This window comes from Frieseomelitta varia, unplaced genomic scaffold, assembly GCF_011392965.1.
Source record: "Frieseomelitta varia isolate USP_RPSP 00005682 unplaced genomic scaffold, Fvar_1.2 scaffold_455, whole genome shotgun sequence".
NCBI lineage: Eukaryota > Metazoa > Arthropoda > Insecta > Hymenoptera > Apidae > Frieseomelitta > Frieseomelitta varia.
The window spans coordinates 378,500-399,017 of NW_025110207.1; the positions used below are offsets into that span (position 1 = coordinate 378,500).

Here is a 20,518-nt window from a genome sequence, read left to right on the forward strand (position 1 = left end):
AAAATGCAAATAATTGCTTGCAATTGCTTTTAATAAATATCGTAAATAATGCACATATTAGTTATAAATAAATTCATAGTATAGAATACACTAAACTAAGTTGCTAAAAAAAAAAGATTAATAATCAGGTCATTACATGCACTGGTACTAAACCAATGGAATACATAAATCATTATTAATTGTTACATAAAATATTCTAATAACTCGTACAAAAGTTAACTACTGAATCATACAATCTATATATGCATATATATAATCATTCTATTTCCGTGCAAAATGCCAGTCGTACATTTTGATTATGCGTAAAAAGAAAGCATAATTATAGCGCAGTTTTTACATTTTATAAAACGACGTACTCAAAATTTGAATGTCAATATATGTATGTGCACACTAAAAAGGAAAGAGAAGTGAGATTCGCAAAGGGTCTAAAATCAAGTTGAAATTGAATTATTTACAAAAATATAGAATCAATGCTATACAAAGTGACTATTTCTTTGTATGTACTATCTATAGACAAACTCAGTTCAGATACAAAACAACATAAAGCAAACAGATACATCTTTGATTTTAGAACCCTTAAGTAACAATGGCGAATAATAGGCAAATTATTGAATTCCGTTGATAAGTACAATAACATGTAGATTGCTACAATTTATAAACATACGATGATATTTCTAGAATAGTTCTAGAACTCATTTTTAAACTTTATTTTATTCCGGTATGGACAGTAATACCTGTATTATTACATTTTTTGTCTGTTAACATTAACATTTTTTCTTCTATTAACGGTTCTTTCTATATTTTTAATATAAGGATGTCATATCTATTGCAGTCGATAAATATTTTATTTATAATTATATTTTCATATCTTATCATTACACAAATGTAATGAAGATCTTTCAAGTTTCTTTTTTGGTATTACATGTATGTTATAGTTATTATTCGCTAACTTTAATGTCTATCAATGGTGATCTTTTTAAAGAGTTGGAACTTGGATTTTTCTCATGTATATTTGTCATTGTTTTATGAAAATAAAAAAGAATTGCTCGGAATGTAGCTATCAATATTTTACCGTAACATTTTCAATATTTCATAAACTTTTCGATACTTCTTAAACTTTTTTCATTAAAACTTGTTATAAATATATGTAAATTTAAATGCATGATTCAAAATTACTATTTTACATGCACTCCTTTTTCGTGTATGTAAAAATTGAATCCATACTGTAATTATTGGCTTTTTGTTTCACTGTATGACATGTTTAAAGGTATGAAGATAAAAACATCTTCAACTTGTATAATTATTTGAATAATAATGGAGCAACTCAGGATTCTTGACCATTAAATGTTATCCCATATTTCAATTACTGGTATAGAATCCTGAGATAATTATCTTGTTCTACCAACTCTTTTCCCCTTCTCTGTTAGTATAGTTAGCAAATTTTTATAAATGTACATGAAAAATGTATATATTTTATACATTAAAACATATAAAACTTGTTATCTTGTTCTTATTTTTGTTGTAATTTCACTTGTTTCTTGTTCTAATCTTACAGCTATAAAAAGAATTGAATGTAACTTGTTAATCATCAAGTAAAATTTTTTGCAAAATTTCAAAATAATTCATTTTTTTTTTTGTAAATTCATTATTTTAAAATTTTTTTAATACAAAAGTAATAAAGATGTTGCAGCAATCTTTTTTTAACACTCTCATCAAACTGTTGGAAATATAAATAAGGACTTCAACATTTCATTATTTAAAATAAACAATACTTTATCATCTTCGTTCCATTTTCGATTCTATTCTCAGTCATTATGCATTGCACTTGTTAACATATCGTCAAATATGTATATGCTTTTTTTTTAAATGAAAATTTTTACAATGACATTTATCGCCTTAATCGAAAGCAATACATTTATAAGAGCGAAATCAGTTTTTATTGCAGTAAGGATAAATCAATATTCAACATTACTCTGTTACTGTTACAAATATAATACTCGTATGTCATGTAAAAGTATATAGCCACCTTACTATATATTAGCAAGAGCTGTCGATACATTGCACGATTATTTCTACTATTCACATGCTGAATAAAATGATGCACCTTACTGCATTATGACGCAATAGAAAATATTTAGTTAAGGCATCAGATCGATTCATTTTCACTGAATTCATTTGCCACTAAGAATTATTAAATATAATTTAGTTGAAACTATTATTTATACCTAGATTCAAAAGTAGGTACGATAGAGTAATAGATTAATTTTTTATTGCTAGATAATTTGACTGAGATTTCGATTTTCATTAATTTAAGATAGTGACAATTATTAAAAATTAAAATTATGCAAAGTATCTGCGTTAAAACTCCGAGAAAAAAAATATCAAAATGATACCTATTTCGATAGTATATGGCATCGTAAAGTTGATACAATAATTTCCAAATATAAATTATTTACAATAATTTATCATTACATTAACTGTAAATTGTCTTATTAAGTATATAACATATTATATATAAGTTTATGAAAACCAAAAAGTCGTTGCAATATAGTACCAAAATTAATGTTAATATATTCATGAAACCTTTATATTGTGTTAAATAATTAAAACGTGCAACTTCTTAATTCATTTGTACATACGAGTATTATGCCTTTTTTTAGACGTTTGTAATACAATTAATGTAATGTAATGGTTAGAAAAATGTATTGCACAAAATTAAAAAAGAAAAACGAGAAAAGAAATAAATACGATAACTTTCCAGCTAAAAATCAAATACGGATATCATTTTGTGTAAAAGTGTTCTCATAGATACTGTAATCCTATTGTTCAGATAATACATGTGATTACAGTAAGTTGTTAATGTTAGGAAAGATGTTAAATTAATTTTTATGAATCATATGAAGATGAACCATGATCATGAGCAGGACTTGGAGGCGTTGATGGATTTGAACTGTTGTTTGAAGCTATTGAATGTCTAGGACTTCCACCAGAGGTATGTTCCTATATTAATGGAAAATATATTGATTTTCTACCTATATCACTTTTATGTTCGATTGATATTAATATTTTCAATAAAGAAAAAGTAATACCTTGTCGTGTAATGATGCAATGCTACCAAGAGAAAGTGGAGTATGCGATCGTAGATGCACAGATTCCGAATCAACTTGGTCCACAGGAGTACGTGGTAGCGAAGGTGGAGTAGCAGTCGGTCGTGGCGGTGCCGGTCCTCTGCGTGATGATGTTGAGCCTACGAAAAAATTGTATGTATTATATAGAAGATATTCCAAATAAAATTAGGTAATAAAATAAAGTGAGCATTATACCGTTATGCGGTGAGTATCCGGAATTTCTGGATATATGAGAACTAAGACGTCGTGTATCAGAAGGTGGGTGCCTAGGCGGCAATGGCGCTGGTTTACTCGATGTTTGAATTGCAGGACTATATAACTAAGAAAAAAATGTAAATAGATATTTGATGTACTTATAAAATATAAAGATACATTAAATTCTTACTCTTTGTTGGCTGCTATGAAGATGAGAGCTACTGTGATGACTGCTATGTTGTTGATCAGCTGTTTCTAGTGTAGTAGGTAAGTTTAATAACCGTTGAATCTAATAAAAAAATATATAATATTTATAATATATATATATATATATATATATATATATTTAGTTTGTTTAAAAGTTTGTTTAGTTGTTTTAGTTTGTTTAATTAATTTAAAAAAGAAAAGCAGAATCAAAATGACCTACCTGTATTCCATTACCTGGACCCATGTGACTGATATGATTAAAATTCGTCGGAGCAGATATCATTTTGGAACGTCTATCAGTAGGACGAACAGCTCTATTTCCTTCTCTTAATGAAAATCTTCTTCGAGGTTTTGTCATTTGTCTACCACTTGCGTCTAGCGGTGTTAAATTAAGTAATTCTCCTATTATAATAAATCAAATACATATTATATTTGATGATTTGGTAATCGTAATCGTTATTATGTTAATGAAATATACTGACGTTGATGTAAATTGCTCAAAAAAATAACATGTGGCATATCGTTAATGACACAGGATGTTAAAGAACCTGACGTATTTAGTGGTCGTGCTCGTTTCACATTAAGTGTCTGCAACCAATCTCCAGTTGTACAGCCAAACACATCAATGTGAGTTTCGCTATAAACTAGTAAATAGCCCTCACAATAACCTGTAATATAAATGATATAATTACATGTCGTTTTTTACATGTTTCATATTATGTCTTGTTCATAAATAATACTCACTAACTGCTGTAGGAACAGCAGGATACATAATTTCACGATCTCTACTCTTTCTGCCTTGGCTGTCGACATAAACTGCTAATGTATGGAAGACTAATAAGAATTCACCACGTGGCAATTCGATACAACGTAAAGCATCCACAGCACTGTATGTAAGAAAGCCTAAGAGCGTATTTTCAGAATGGACCAATGCTGCGGCATAAAAATAAAATATTTATAGATCTTAAAAAGCAAATTAATTCTGAATTTATATGAATTCGATTTATATATTCACAAATAGGGTGATGGTCTCCTAAGATGCTGTAGATAGAAAATCCAGAAGGGTATCCAACACAAAAGCGACCTTCAGAAAGAACTTGTAAAGTTTGTGCGTGGCACGATAACATCAATTCACGCATACGTTTATGACGTGTTTTTGTACGCGTAATTTCATAAATAATGACTTGTGATGCATTCTAAATTTAAAAAAAAAGTAATATTAAAAATAGCACTATAGCTATATCTATTATATTAACCCGGGATTACCCACGCGAGGGTCTAGTCGCCGGGATGTACCTGCGCTAGACCCCCAGGTGGGTAATCCCGGGTTAATGATGCAATATTATATAATAACATATCTTACTTGCTTCTTTATGGCAACACACAAACAATAAGTTAATGGACTGCGATGGGCTATTCCGGTCGTTAATGTTATACATCCTTTAGTTTCTGCGACTTTAATCCATTCAACTTCATCTCCATCCAATGCACGTACTGGAACCAGCCGTACATGACGTTGTTTTCCACTTAAAACTACTATTAATTGTTCTTCTGTTACATATTCCAGTAAATATATTTTCTTGCCTTCTCCTACTCTTGCAATTTCTAAACGCATAATATAAATTAATCATAAAATGATAATTCTGTTATTTTTTGTTACATAGATTGCAACGTACCGCTACGATCTAAATCTAAACAGAAGAGACCTTCTTCTGTACCAATGACTAGACGATCTGGATCAATAATTGCTCCTGACATCACATTTTTAATTAGCGCCAATGTATTATCTAATAATTCTTTTGCTCTAAATATCTGCAACGTAAAACATAATATAAATAAAAATAAATGAACCTGAGCGATATCTTCCTAATATATACATGGATGTGTTGTACAACTTACCGTTGTATTAGGAAGATTGTTTTTCTTTAATATTCTATGCAATTCACTTAAAGCAACTACCCACTTTGTTTTTTCACTCTCAGTGTCTGCAAGCATTAATGTATGATTCCTTAAACCAGGTGGTTCTAGCAGAGATGTTGTTATCTAAATGAACATGAAATAAAAAATAAATCATAAAAGAATATATATATACATATATATAGTTAAATTACAGCAATTAAAGGTTTCGAATATTACCCTAAATATGCATGGAATATCTTTCTTTGTAGCATGTATAACATCCGAATCTCTGACAGAACTAACATTAAACTCTTCGTCCCGCATGTCTAAGACTTGAGATACATAAACAGATGGTAATGCATTACGATCTGGTGAAATATCATAAAGAAATAATTTGAAGTCGCAGACCACCACAAATTGACGAACCCAACCCTTTTTTACTCCACCCATTTTTGGCACTTTAACATATCCTTCATAAGCCGTACCTATTCCTCGTGTAGGATCAATACCTAATGGTCGTTTTGCTGAAAAAATTATTTATTAATATATCATATCGAACAATTATATTCTATCAAAGTAAATTACATTAAATGATTTCTTTAAAAAAACTTACTTTGATCATGTGGCACAGGACACATTGATGGAACTTTATCACAACAGGGCATGTGACATGCAAAACCACAAACTTCACATACAACTCCTTGCCTGGTTAAACCTACCATCAGTGAAGTACAATGATTGCATTTCGTAGGCGCTGAAAATGTTCTTACTAAAAATTGATGAGATTTTGGTTTTGGTTGAAGATTGGTTTGTCCATGAGATGTCGATGATTTATTAAGAAGCTCATGAGATAACGGGGACGTAGGATCCTAGAATTTAGTATATATTAGATTATAATACTTAAAATATTAATCTTTCTTAAATCTAGAAAAAAAAATGATACTTACAATACTGAGTTCAGATAAGTTGCTTTTACTGCTGGAAATACTTGGTGCTCGATTGTCTTCGATATCGGCTTCTACACTGTCTGCACTTCCATGACGTGTACTGCTTGCAGTTTCTTTCAGGAAATGTTCTAAATATGACATTTGAGATGTAGGACGTTCTAAAACTGAAATATAGAAAAAAAATATTGACAATTAATAAAATATAAAATTATAACATTTTTTTCTTAAGTTATAAGAAGTTGAAATTATTTTAATAATGTTAAATTAATTAAAAAAAAAATATTCATAATATTTTAATCTATGATCTATTAATATACAAAAAACTGTAAAAGTAAAGAATTATGTTTCTCTTCTACAAAGTAAATACATAAATCAACGTAAATTTCATATCTTTTGAATATTTTAATATAATCACGGCACTGCAATTTACACCACACAAACTCTGTTAAAATAGTAACCGTTATTATGCAGATAAGGGTTGATGATTGTTCACCAGCAGAAATAGCAAGCATGTAATAAAATGTATCAAGAAGTCAATCAGATCAAACAATCTAAAGGCATTCAGACACAACATACCTGTTAATCATTTAATTACAAAACCGAGTAATTATCAGCTACTATGATTAACAAAGGGACAACCATCACCTAAGACGATGAAAAGCTACTGAGACTATCCTTAATTGGGGGATGATTATTTCCAACATACAAAAAACACATAACTGATTTTCAGAGTAATTGAAATTAAAGTTAACATAAAGCTATGTTTTAGACAAGAGTCATCCGGATACATTTGCTGCTTCCTTTACACAGAATGTTTAATATTTTTTGTACCATTTGTACTCATAAAAAACATAGCACTATGTTTTGTAATTAGCATCCCAGCTGACTAATCAATCAAAATCGCGTTTTGTTGCCACTTCATTTACCGGGTGGCGATACGATGGCGACGGCATTCTGACTGATGAATGTGTTGACGGGAACGAATCTAGTTAATAAGCGACATGTCGTGACGCGGGATGCACGCATTACTGGTAGGGGTGATGGCGGCTGATGTACGATGATACGTTGGGGTTTGGTGCTAACGATGTTTGAAGATTGTCTTGACGTTTTGCTGGATAGGACAGCTGTCACAAATACAGTTTGAAGATGAGCAACAAGAGGCCCCAGACACAGCTCGTTACGCCAATAAACAGAGGCACTTTGTAGTCTAGAAATCAGAATCGCATACCGTACCGGAGAACCGAATTACTATGCTGGATAGCTATCCAAATAGTAACGATCTCTATTATTGGTAAAATAAGTATTGGCAATAGTTTTTATAGCAATTATAACTATAGAAGTACTTAAGTATATAATGTATAATGTAGGCAAAATATTTTGTTAAAATATTAAGATGAACCTGACAATCTCAGAGAACATCAAATTCTAAAAATCAAGTGCCTTATGTTTCTCCGAAATAACTGAATTATTCCAATACATATATATTTAATCTTCATTTGTACCTAATATCTAATTAATTATGATACATTTTAATATTACATGCATTTTTAAATAATATTATAAAAGAATTTATATGATCAATTATGAAATATATGTTACATATATTTCATAATTATATATATTTATAACTATGTCTTAAAATATATATAAATATCAGTCATATACACACCAATTATTAATATTCACATTTATAAAAAAAATTTTTTTAAATGATCACACATTGATTCATACCAATTTAATATCAAGCCATTAATTAAACTAAAACAAACTACAAAAAAAAAAGTATTTATATGTATAGTTACAGTTTTTACAAATTCTATAGTTTCTATTAAAATTGAAGAGATTGTTAAATTATAATTCTAACTCTAATGGCTTGCAATTTTAGGTATAATATAAAAATAATATTATGTTATTATAATCATGATATTATAAATATGCAAGTGTAAAGAATCATATATAACATCCATACATCTTCACTACAAACTTTTATTATTGAAAGAGACAAAAATAAGAATTAACAAGCAAATGTAAAAAATTTATCTTGAAAGAAATATGAATAATATATATGACTCCCGTTATATATTTTCTATAACAATTTCTTGATTTTGTTGACCTTTTGCTATATGCATGCAAATTTGATTACTAATAAAACAATCTAGCACATTTATATAAGAACAATATTTAAATTACATATGGTATTATGTATCTAATAAATAAATTTTGTATGTATTTATTATGAACATTCAACTAATAGTATATAAAAGTTATACAACTCGCGTCATAACAAAGTACTTAGAATAATACAGAATTTTTTACAAAATAAAAACATTGAACAGATATATTCACCGCCTAAACACTGTACGAGAAAGATTAAAAGATTTACAAATTACATACATAGCATGTATCACAGCGGTTTGTATAATAATAGTTGATACGGAATTTTTATAAAAACGTAACAATAACATTTTTACGAAATTTCTTTTTGTAACAGTGTTAAATGAAATGTACTTACAGCCATCGCCTGCGTCAAGCCTCGTTTGCAACTCTTTTATTTGCATTTCTTTACGTTTTATCTCATGTGTAAGTGTATCGAACCGTTGTCTGAAATCTCTTAATTCCCTGTGGATATACAATAATTTGCCGTTATGAAATCATATTAGTAATATTTAAATGAACAAAAATATTTCTGTCATTAATATACTTAAAGTAATTACTTTTGAGCAGCAATTAAATCTGAACGTGTCTTTGTAAGTTCTTCAGATATTGCCTGCTTAGCTTGTATTTCACTTTGTAAAGAACTTTGTAGGTTCAAAAGTTCCATTTTATCAAGCTTCTGTGATCTACGATTTCGCCAATTTTTATCTGCCATTGTAGAACCACTTCCTACCCCACCTACACCACCAGAATGTTTTAAAAATTCTAATTCTTCTGTCATTTTTGTAGCCAATGCCTAGAATTTTTCAAGTATAAAATTAAACAGTTTTTAAGATCATCATCAATGAAAAAATAAACTAAACAGGACAAACCTGCAAGTATCCTCTGGCATCTTTTTCATCAGATACCCATTGAATAATTTCGGTAATCTGAGCTTCCCATTGTGCAATAGCTTCCTTTTTGTTTCTTAATTCTTCATATTCTTCTTCTAATTGTCGCCTTTCACCTTGTATTCTATTAACACTATCGGTAAGAGTGCTAAGTTCTAACATAAGTTTTTTGTTTTCTTCGACTAGCATAATTTTTTCCCTTTCGTGACGTCTGTTTAATTCATTTATAGTTTCCTCACTATCAGTAATATTTTCTAATCTTGCATTATCTAGTTTTTCTTTCGTTAATTGAATTTCCCTTTCCAATAAATCTCTCCTGGTTTCAGCTTCATGCAATTGTTCTTGAAGACTACGAATTTCAAGATTGAACCTACTTTGTTGTTGGTTCAAATTTTCATTATATTGAACTTCGAGTGTTTCAACTTCTGCTTTTAACCTATTAATTTCTTGCGTCGCTAATGCATGATTTGCACTCGCATCATTTCCCATAGACCTTTGTCTAATTTTTTCTGTTTCCTCTTGCATTTGTTTACAATATTCTTCACTGCGTTCTCTTAATTTTCTTTCTTTACTCGTTTCAGCCATTGCCTCTTCAACTCGATTTTCTAATTCCCTACGTAACTTTTCTGCTTTTCTAATGTCATGTCGTAAACTGTCAACTTTCTGCATTACAACTTCTAATTCTTCTTCTTTATCTCTAACTTGCCTGGATAACTTCTGTTTTTGTTGTCTTAATTCTGATAATTTGTCTGTAACTTCGGTATATTCAGCCATTGCTAGTTTACGCTGTGTTAATGCGTCCTTCAATTCTTTATCCTGAAGTTTAAGCTTCTCCTGAGTATCTAACTTATCTTTAATAGCTTCTTCCTTTTCTGATCGAAGAGAGCGTACTAATTTTTCTAATTCCCGTAATTTTGTCATATCGCCGTTATCTAAATTGCGTAATTCACGAGGGACCTCCATAGATTTTAACTGTGATTCTAATTCTAAAAACGTAAAGAAATGTTATGGAATAATAATATGATTAAGTATTCGTATATTTATTATGACAGTATTTAAATATGTATATTCATACCACAGTTGCGTTTAGTAAGTGTATTTATTTCATCCTGAAGTTTTCTTGTTGCATTATTAGAATCTGGCGATATTCCAGGAGGAGAATGACTAATTTGTTTTTTTAAATCTTCAAGAGCTTGTGTTAATTGTGCATTTTCTTCCTCTAATATCTGCACACGTTTATCCTTTTGAGTTATAATAGATAAGCAACCCAGATCAGATATGCAACTGTAATTTATAAATACAGAAACGTATGAAATATATTTCTTTTTATGAATATAAAGAAAAAAAAATACTGCTAACCTTCCTTGAGTGAAAGTAAAACCAACAAATGGCAAATGAAGTGCAGAAAAGGCAGAATTTGCTGCTGGTGGAACAGCATCAGAACTGCGAACATCTGTATCATCAACATCAAAGTTTGATGTGTCAGTTGGTGAAGAAACCTCAGGTATATAAGGTGCAGTACTATCTCTAAGAGTTTCCCAATTTACTCCTTCAAACCACGGATGTTTCTGTGTTATAAAATTAAAGTTAAATATATTAAATTTAAATCAATTATAACTAACATTATGCTTTTTAAACTAACATATTACGCATTAATACCTTAAAATCATCAATTCCATTTTGACCTAATCTAAATTCCGAACTACATATTAATTTTCTCATTAAGTCCTTAGCTTCTTCAGAAACTTCATACATATCATCTGCTGGAAAGTCAAAGCAATTCTGAAATGAAATAAAATACATATATATTAATATGAATAATTTATATATATAATCATTATAATAATATTATGTCCAATTTTTATAAATGTAATTTAAATTATTTTTTAACCTTATGGTTCATAATTTTTCCATAAGTTTCGACTAGAGATTCTGCATAAAATGGTGTTTCTCCATATAACATTTCATACATGCACACTCCTAAAGACCACCAATCACATTCAGGCCCATATTGTCCTTGTCCATCTTCCATTGCCTACATGAATTTCAATGCATTCTTCATTAATAAAACATTAATCAATACTAAAAACTAATAAATAAATAAATAACAAAATTAATTAATAAATAATTAATATGTAACTTAAAAATTATAAAAATAGTATTTAAATTAATATAAAAATATAATTTTACCCTTAAGATTTCTGGTGAAATATAGTCTGGTGTACCAACAGCAACGTTACTTTGTGCAGTGCCATCTTCAAACAATCGTAAACAAGATCCAAAATCTGCTAATCTAATATGACCATTTGCATCTAACAAAACATTATCAGGTTTAATATCACGGTGTACATAACGTAAGTCATGTATGGACCCAATAGCTAGAACCATTTCAGCTATATAAAAACGTGCCATATCTTCAGGAAGGCGATCTTCAAATTTGCTCAATAGTGTTAACAGATCTCCACCACAATAATAATCCATGACCAAGTACTACACATGATTATTTAGAAAATATAAGATACTCTTATCTTTATAACTGCTTATAATTATTATTAATAATAGTTAGAAAAATTACCAAATTATTGTCATCTTGAAAGGCATAATGAAGATTTGTGATCCACCTGCGATCACCATATACCAGTACATCTCTCTCTTCTCTAAAGTATGCAGTTTCCGCACGCTTTAGCATTTCCCATTTGTTTAAAATTTTCATTGCAAATACTTTGTCAGAACCACGCATTCTTACAACACATACTTCACCAAATGCTCCTCTACCAATAACTTTTACTATTTCAAAATCCTCTCGTGCTAATTGCAAACTCTTAATGCAAGTAGCTACTGGTTTTACTATAAAGAGATATATGAATTTTAATATGAAACTATAAATTTTTAAAAAATATATGTTATATATATGTATATAATGTACCAAATTCAATAAAATCCGAGACAGTCTTTTCACGCCTTAGGGAAGAATTACAACACTCATCATACAAGACGAGCAAAATATCAATAAGTGTCTCAATAGAAAATGTGTGGCCCACTCTTCCTTCTCCTTGTACAGGACCACTAATAAAAAGGGATTCTAATTGGCGTAACCTTCCTCCTATGCCTATAAAATAATAATAATTTAATAACAAAAAAATAATTATTCATTATTTTTTAATCATTTTTTTGATATGTTTTACTTAAAAAATTGACAATATACCATTGATTGCAAGTCCCTTTGGCATAATATCAGGAGGAGGTTGATGCTGCGACGAATCTGACATGTCTCTTTTTTGAAAAGGTTGTCCTTTACCAAAATTCTTCGATACTATTTCTGTCATTTTTAATAATATTGTTCAGTATCTCAAACCACCACATTATGATGTGATGACTGTCCTAAAACATTTGCTATTTATTTTTTATGTATAAAATATGATATAAAAACTTATAATTACATATAACCTAAACCTATAATTATACTACATATTTTGAACATAAATAATACATAAATTAAACATTCAAAATGTTTTTATGTTAATTACTGTTAACTATTCAATATACATATATATGTTAATTTGATCTCTTCATTTCATTCCACCAAATTTGACAAGTGCTTAATTATAAATACGGAGGATATAATTAAAAATATCTGATAAAAATTGCCAATTGTAATGTCATCAATTAAATAAAATTAATCGTTTGTCAGAAATAAAATAGACTTCAAAAAATAGCCCGTTGCTACATCCTTATATTTACAAGTACTTAAACGATCAGTTAAAAACATTGAAATACAGATGTTATCTAACAAGTAAAATTGTATGCTAATCATTTACCTGAAGAAGATAATTTCCAATAGACATATCTAAATAGGATCACTTTCACTGTTTAAACATTAATTTTGTTTACAACGGTGCAGCGGTCATTTCCCCGTTCATGTTATCGGTACATATATGTATATATGTATATATGTATATGTGTGTGTGTGTGTGTGTGTGTGTGTGTGTGTGTGTGTATATATATATATTATCAGCACGCTTTGAGCTTGTTTTACCCTTATGCAAAGAATGTCAAAAATCAATTCCCTTTAACTCAGCGTGGTATGTACGTATGTCCACATGTCACTACGTGTAAAACAATCGAGTTTCATTTAATTCATCATCGGCCATCGTACCGGAATTACTCACGTCGGAAATTACGTAACTGCTATAAAGATAGCCAAAATATTTGGCGAAGAAAACACGCAACAAGAGAAATACGTGTAAATAAAACGTACAGACAAAAATAGTGCAACGGGGTATGGCACCGCATTCGCGCGATCGACGAATTCAACAGAATCACCAAGACAACTCGTATCGCTCGCAGTAATATAGGTACTGTATAGCGGGACTATACAGTATTTCTCGTTTAAATGTTGATAGTTATAGAATAAAACGTAGATAAATCTCGCAAGGGCATTGTCCTAATTGTCTGGATATAACCTCCGCGCGGCACTACACTCTCATCCCCGATTAAAATTTCTATCGCAACGTAAAATTCCTATCGCATGTGAGAGATGATGTTTTGAGTGAAAGGCTTATCCCTTGCCGATCCGGATCGCTTGCTCAAACGACTCGAGCATATCTGCCGAAACGACGCGTCCCGCTGTAATATTGGCTTAATCGTTTATTATGCACACCATTCGTTTATCACAAAACATCTTGCATTATCACCCCCGAGCCCCTGACAATTTGGTTGACCCCCTAGCAGGCCCCATATAGAAAAAAATATGGCTCTACGTCATTGAAAATACCTATGACAGTTCAACATGTAGATACGCCTTATCTCGCAGCCACGACAAAGCGAGTTCGCATAGAAATCGGTTTGCCTATTGATCAGCTTGTAATATTCTCTCCTTTTTCTCAAATATTAATAATCCAGAGTAAATATTTCGTTTCGTCCACCCATGAATTAGGGGCTGATCGATCGATCGAAATAAACGAAACAAATCTTTTTATAATTTCAAAGTAGAATTAAAAATCGTGAGATACAAGATTCGTATTATTTGTAATTCATTATTCCTGCAAGGATCACACGAATCACTTTTAATTCATTAGTTCAATATTTAAGACTAATTCCTGATATTCCTAAATAAATCTTCCGACAGTAATAAATTTATGTAGTAAATTTTCTAACAAGTGATCTGTACTTTTAATTGACAAGAGAAAAGAATTTTACGTTTATTGCTAATTTCGTAAATGATGAGTTCGGCCATATAATAAATGGAATAAAGAACGTAGAACGATTAATTATTTTTTAATCTTCCCGTCTTCTATCAAAGATTCTATCAACTTTTCTTTCGTCGGCGTGACTTTTGATATACATCGTTTTATTTATAGTTTTAAGTTAGAATCGTTAAAATAGAAATTGTAGAAATAAATAAGAATACGCATCGATCTTCGAGCGCTGCGATCGATGCAGAGTTGCCGATCATCTCGTGTATTTATTATACGACTTTTTGATTTTGATTATTCTTATTACGAAAAATGATAGGATAGGCATTTAATGAATATTTAACAAGGTATGGCAATAATCTGCAGTCTATTGTTCAAGCAATTACAATAATTCGTACTTAGTACATTGTGGAATGTGCGAGGAGGAGCTACTGTGTTACGCAGCTCTGCATGATGCCATCCAAAAAATACGTAATAAACACGAAGAATTCGTGTCTTAGGCACCATCAAGCTGACATTTTACCGCTCGACGTGAGATATGAACTGTTTAATTGGAACAGATTTACGGCTAAGCAATATAAATCCGTATTTCTTATTTTTACTCGGTAGCACGTATACGTGGCAACAGAGCAAAGTTGTCCGAGTGCTCTGTCACTTCCTAGTCAAAAGAAATTCTTCGGGCACAAACAATAATATATTTACACCATTAAAATAGTGGAGTACGATACAGCTTGACAGGAATACCGTGGAATATTCACTTGATATATTTCAACTGTCTGTCAATATATTGGTAGAGAATATTTCTGTGTGCGTATTAACGTATCACCAAGCGTCGGTTTATATATTACATGTGCAACCTGTGTTAAACACCTTACGGTTGGCATCTTATAAATGAACTCGAGGACAAGTATTATTTGAAATTCAATTGCAAAAGTGCCACATGCATCAATTAATTGATCAATTACGCGGCACGTAAGGAAAATATACGCATATACGAACGAATCTGTAAACATACACACACACACACACTTATTTATGTAAAACCTATAAAAGTGTTGGAATTTATAAACATTTTGTAAATTTAATAAAAAATTAGAGGTCACTTCTGACTGTAAGTTTCAATATTATTCTTTGCTTTCTTTATTTATATTATAACATTATAAAAATTCTTTTACAAACAGTATTTTAACTATTATTTGATAATAAAAATTCTACTCTGTAATAGAGTATATTTATAATATTTGTTTCAGCCAAGGCATTGTTTTAGGTGGCTACAAATCTTTGACTGATCAATATATTTTCTGATATATAACAAAGTCCAAAAATATCGGTTTTAAACTTGACAAACTTTGGATTTGAAACTTGCTTTTACTTACTTCAAAAGATACAGACGTTGGATTCTGTGCAGAAGGATACACTTACAAATAGTAAATCACATACAATGTTGAATTTTTAAATAAATTTTATTTGAATTTGAATTAAAGAATTAGATCAGATTTTACGCCAACTTAAGTTTGAATTAGATCATGGCTTGATTTGAGTTTATATTAAATTTAAAAATTTTGAATTAAAATTCAAAATTAATACTATCAGATAATATAAATGTCAGTTAAAAATTTTTTATGCCCTGAAACAAAGTACATTTTTGAGTATTTAGAAAAAAATAAAGTAAAAGAATATTAATATTTAAATATCTAATATAGTAAAAAATATTTAATACTGTAGAAGAGTAATCAGTTTCCAAAGAGTTTATCTTAATATTTTGTTTTTATTTGTTAATACAGGTGTACTGTAGTTTCTGGTATATTTATGACTGTACATACAATAAGCTGATGTTGGCTAAATTTCAAAAACCTGATGACAAAATATTATAAAAGAAGAAAGCAGCGAGAATAGTGCTGCTAATGGTGCTTTGGCACTGTTATTATTATCCTCCTAATAACATAATGGAGGAACCAGCAAAGAAGAAACAACGTATTGAAAACAATGAAGTTGAAAAAGATACATTATCAGATATTGAACAATTACAGAATAGTCTGTTGGCACAATGCTTATGCAATATACCAGAAAGTAGTTTACGTAAACCATTCACTAGTACAACAGTGGAAGCTGCAGATGGCACGTTTAGATCTTCTTTATTATCAGAATGGGAACCTGATCAAACCTTGGAATTCATGAGCGCTTTACAGCTATTATTTGACTTAGCTATTAAACAAAATATTAGAGGTATTATGTGCAAAAGAGTAGTAGATGTTTGTGATGCGCTAGCGCGAAATGAGCATGGCATTATAGATCAAATAATTGACCTATCGTGTACAACAAATAAATTTATATCATTTGCTGCTAGCAGAGTTCTTGCATCATTTTTTATTATAACAAAGGAAAATATTGATACAGCATGGTTGGAAAGATTAACACAATCTTTAGTGAATACACATTCTCCGAGCCAAATGCTATTTACCTTGGATGTTGTAAAAAGAGTTGTAGAACACAAGGACTGCAGTATTCACCCTCTTGAAGATACAGACAGTATAGTACCGCCATCTCATTGTAATACAATATCAATTTCAGATGCAGAAAGTTTTGACAGTACACCAGTAAAAGCAATGTGTGTTAAAGCATTAGAGTCTAAATGGACTATACTAGTATCAAAATTTGATGCTATTTTGAGTTCATATACGCCACAACATGAATCAGCTGTCATTACATTCCTTGATTTATGGGAATCCATTATTTCTGTTAAAGCCAACTTGTCTGTTATTGACACCAAACTTTTTTATTCTCAGTTAGATAACCTGGTTGTACTTTTAAATGCTAATGTTCCTGGTGTAATTTGGAGACATCTACTTGGGCTATTTAATGAAATATTATGTTATGGAAGTACTTTGGCATTACAAGATATATTGCCAGATGAACCTTGTTCTCTTGCACACCTGATTGTAAGAGCTGTAAAAGATTGGAGATTACTGGATGCTTTACCATATAGACATGGCTCTGGAAGATTTGGAGGAGGATCTGGCGAAGGTGACCGCCCTCTTCTACAAAAAATAGTGCTCTTAGTTTTAAAAAGTGTTGCTGTGACTGTTAAAGAAACACGCAGCGATTCTAGTGACTCTTCTTTGGGCTCTGAAGCAGAAGATCTTGATGCTGATATGGCAGTTATTGAGAGGAGTATTAGAGAAGTTTTAAGACAACTTGATCAATGTGTTAAGACATTAATGCCATTTCATCCTGAAATGCCTTTATCACAGTGGGTTGTACAAATGTTTCATGATCAAGATGATTTTTTAATTGAAGGCATGGTATGTTGTTTAGATGTAGCTGTTGGTTTATTTTATAGGGGACCTCCACAAAATGATCTTGGTCATATGCTTAGTCCAACATTAACTTTTATACAATTTATACATGCTGTATCACATGACCCAGATGTTTTATTAGATTTACTTGTCAGTAATGAGACCTGTTTCTTATTGTACTTATTGAGATTTTTGAAATATGTTAAAAGAAATTGGACAGAATTTGTTTCTTGTTGTGGAAGAGAGCTAGATGATACCATGACAATATTGATAAGACTTCGTTTAGCAATTGATAGATTAGTATCAAAAGATTTGTTTCCTTATAACATAAATCCAGTTCTACGTTTGTTAGAAAAATGTGAATCCTTCTATGAAGGAAATATAGATAACTAATTATTGGTTGCATAATGAGATTCAAAATTTTAATTCACTAAATTAATGTACAAATTGTAAAAATGAAAGCTTTATCATCTGGCTTATTTTATCAGTCAGGAAGTAATACAAAATTATATAATCTTAATAACTTCATTTTGATAAATGACTGTTACTGTCTTTTGTATTAAATATCTAGATTAATATTAAAAGATTCAGAAAAAAGAACATTTTTATTTATTATATTTAGAAAAATTTTGTTCATTCAAAAGTGTTGTTAAAGTTTTACAGAAGAATTATATTTTGCATTTCATGGTTGAAGTATAAATGGATTGAAGTAGTACAAAGATTAGCTAAAATTATATGCTTCACAATGAAAATGCACATTTATGGTGCTATGAAAACATATTTGCCAAAGCACCATTCAAAATAAATTTAAATGTATACTACTAGACTAATATTTATATCTATACATAAAGATTAAATGTACAATTTGCCAGTCACATAGAATTGTTTAAGTTGAATCGTGATGTACGCTATTACATATGTATAAATATGTATATTATAATACTAAATTCATAAAAAATAAAAAAAATTAGACTGTAAAGATTTTTCAGAGTATAAAAATTTTTAGGTAAATATTGAGAAAAGGAGACCCAGCCCCAATGACATTGACCTTGATATATGTTATTTATTATTCAATATATGTTCTCTTATTCAAGAGGAATATTCTCCTAAACAACTTTCAAAACGTTTTAGCCATCGCTCGTTATTTCTCAAAAACTAATTAATTTTACAGTGTTTCCGGCTAACTTCCATCTAGATTAGAGACTTATCTAGTCCAAACTAATACCGATAATTTTCTATTAAAAAGTGATGATTTGTTTCGATTATTGGTTCGAGTTAGATAAATTTCGGCCGGCAGGAACCGGTTGGTTGGAGAAAAAATGCATACTAATTATTTATTTATTTTTTTACTTAAAAGATTTTATATTTTTGATAAACATATCATTATTGCTTTTGAAATAATGAGCAGAACGGACTAAACAATTAATTTAATATATCAAAATTTTACTTTGTGACTACCTAAAACTTGTTTGTTTATTTAAATGTACATATAAGTATATAATATAGAGCTATTTCTTTGTAAGCTATTAAGTTTTCATTATTAGATTATTTTACAAATTTCGACTTCTGCAAATATTTTTTTTATTAATTTTTGTTAATATATCAAAGTCGACGTCATCTCTTTTTGTCAATATTTATCGATTTTTATAAAATAGATAAATTAATAATATAAAGGCATAAATTATATCAACACATTAGATTATAAAATTGATTTTGAAATTTTGTGCCACAGGTATAATAAAATATTTAATTCTATTTGTTAAATCAAGATTTATAACATTTGTTTATTTAACAACAACATATCTATAACAGAATTTTAAGACAATTCTGTTATATCCATATACTTAAATACAGGTGTAAAATTTAATAATGTTTATTAATATGAAACATTGTCATATTGTCATGATTCATTAATAATGTATAAATAACAATATTGTAAAATATTGCAAGTATATAAATGTAAAGTTACTGGCAATGTAAATGAAAATTAACATTTGAAGATATGCCAGTATTAATAAATTATTAGATACAAATGGCAATAATCATTCCTAAGTTAAATTTAGGAATAATCTGCTATTATTCTTTTGGAATTCTCAACAAATTAAAATATTTGTACATATTAATTGTAATGTTAATTACGCATATTTTAAAATTAACTTTGTAAGTATGATATGCTAAAAACTTTGTAAGTATGATACACTAAAAATCTACATGTTTTTACTTTTATAATCATGATGCAATTTTATTTATCATTTCCCTTTGTAAATTTTTTATTAGTGATTGCAATTCACTTATGTACAATATAAAAAATAAATATATACTCAAGAAATGTCAGTGATAATCAGAACAAAAAATAAATATAACTGAAATTATAAACGCAATATTGGGTATTTTACATACTTGTATGTTAGTTTAATCTATTCCAATACAATTAGAACATATAATTCACAAATTTAAAGATTTTCTAGAATCTAGAATTGATTATAAATTATTTGTAATTAAATCTGCGGAAATTTTTCAAAATCTACAAAAATATTTATATAAGAGTATCAAAATATAAAATTTTTAAACAACGGAGAAATTTATAATAAAAAAAAAAGGGTCAAT

The 20,518-nt window shown here is 29.4% G+C and overlaps 2 protein-coding genes across 6 annotated transcripts; one reads left to right on the top strand and one right to left on the bottom strand.

The window, feature by feature from the left end:
* Window positions 1-777: 777 nt before the first annotated feature.
* Window positions 778-13,423, bottom strand: LOC122532457 (serine/threonine-protein kinase Genghis Khan). 3 transcript variants are annotated; one of them, XM_043661237.1, is made up of 26 exons: window positions 13,239-13,423; window positions 12,626-12,796; window positions 12,347-12,529; window positions 11,996-12,267; window positions 11,611-11,910; window positions 11,312-11,455; window positions 11,080-11,202; window positions 10,780-10,988; window positions 10,496-10,704; window positions 9,403-10,406; window positions 9,091-9,326; window positions 8,889-8,995; window positions 6,377-6,540; window positions 6,043-6,298; window positions 5,667-5,953; window positions 5,430-5,573; window positions 5,207-5,342; window positions 4,894-5,135; window positions 4,546-4,726; window positions 4,275-4,463; window positions 4,013-4,198; window positions 3,751-3,932; window positions 3,514-3,612; window positions 3,324-3,447; window positions 3,090-3,247; window positions 778-3,000 (listed from the first exon to the last, which is right to left on the bottom strand). In XM_043661237.1, the coding sequence occupies exons 2-26, from the start codon at window positions 12,744-12,746 to the stop codon at window positions 2,887-2,889; spliced, it is 5,370 nt and encodes a 1,789-aa protein (XP_043517172.1). In that variant the 5' UTR covers window positions 12,747-12,796; window positions 13,239-13,423; the 3' UTR covers window positions 778-2,886. The 3 variants fall into 3 exon arrangements, with proteins under 3 accessions (XP_043517172.1, XP_043517171.1, XP_043517173.1); XM_043661236.1 differs by having other exon boundaries at window positions 12,626-12,801; XM_043661238.1 differs by having other exon boundaries at window positions 3,090-3,239; window positions 3,322-3,447; window positions 12,626-12,801.
* Window positions 13,424-14,822: 1,399 nt separating this feature from the next.
* Window positions 14,823-18,511, top strand: LOC122532460 (protein lines). Of its 3 annotated transcripts, XM_043661248.1 has the most exons (3): window positions 14,823-15,726; window positions 15,866-16,042; window positions 16,400-18,511. In XM_043661248.1, exon 3 carries the CDS (start codon window positions 16,520-16,522, stop codon window positions 18,302-18,304), a length of 1,785 nt encoding a protein of 594 aa, XP_043517183.1. In that variant the 5' UTR covers window positions 14,823-15,726; window positions 15,866-16,042; window positions 16,400-16,519; the 3' UTR covers window positions 18,305-18,511. The 3 variants fall into 3 exon arrangements, with proteins under 3 accessions (XP_043517183.1, XP_043517184.1, XP_043517185.1); XM_043661249.1 differs by lacking the exon at window positions 15,866-16,042; XM_043661250.1 differs by lacking the exons at window positions 14,823-15,726; window positions 15,866-16,042 and adding an exon at window positions 15,786-15,803 and having other exon boundaries at window positions 16,406-18,511.
* The last annotated feature ends 2,007 nt before the right edge of the window (window positions 18,512-20,518 follow it).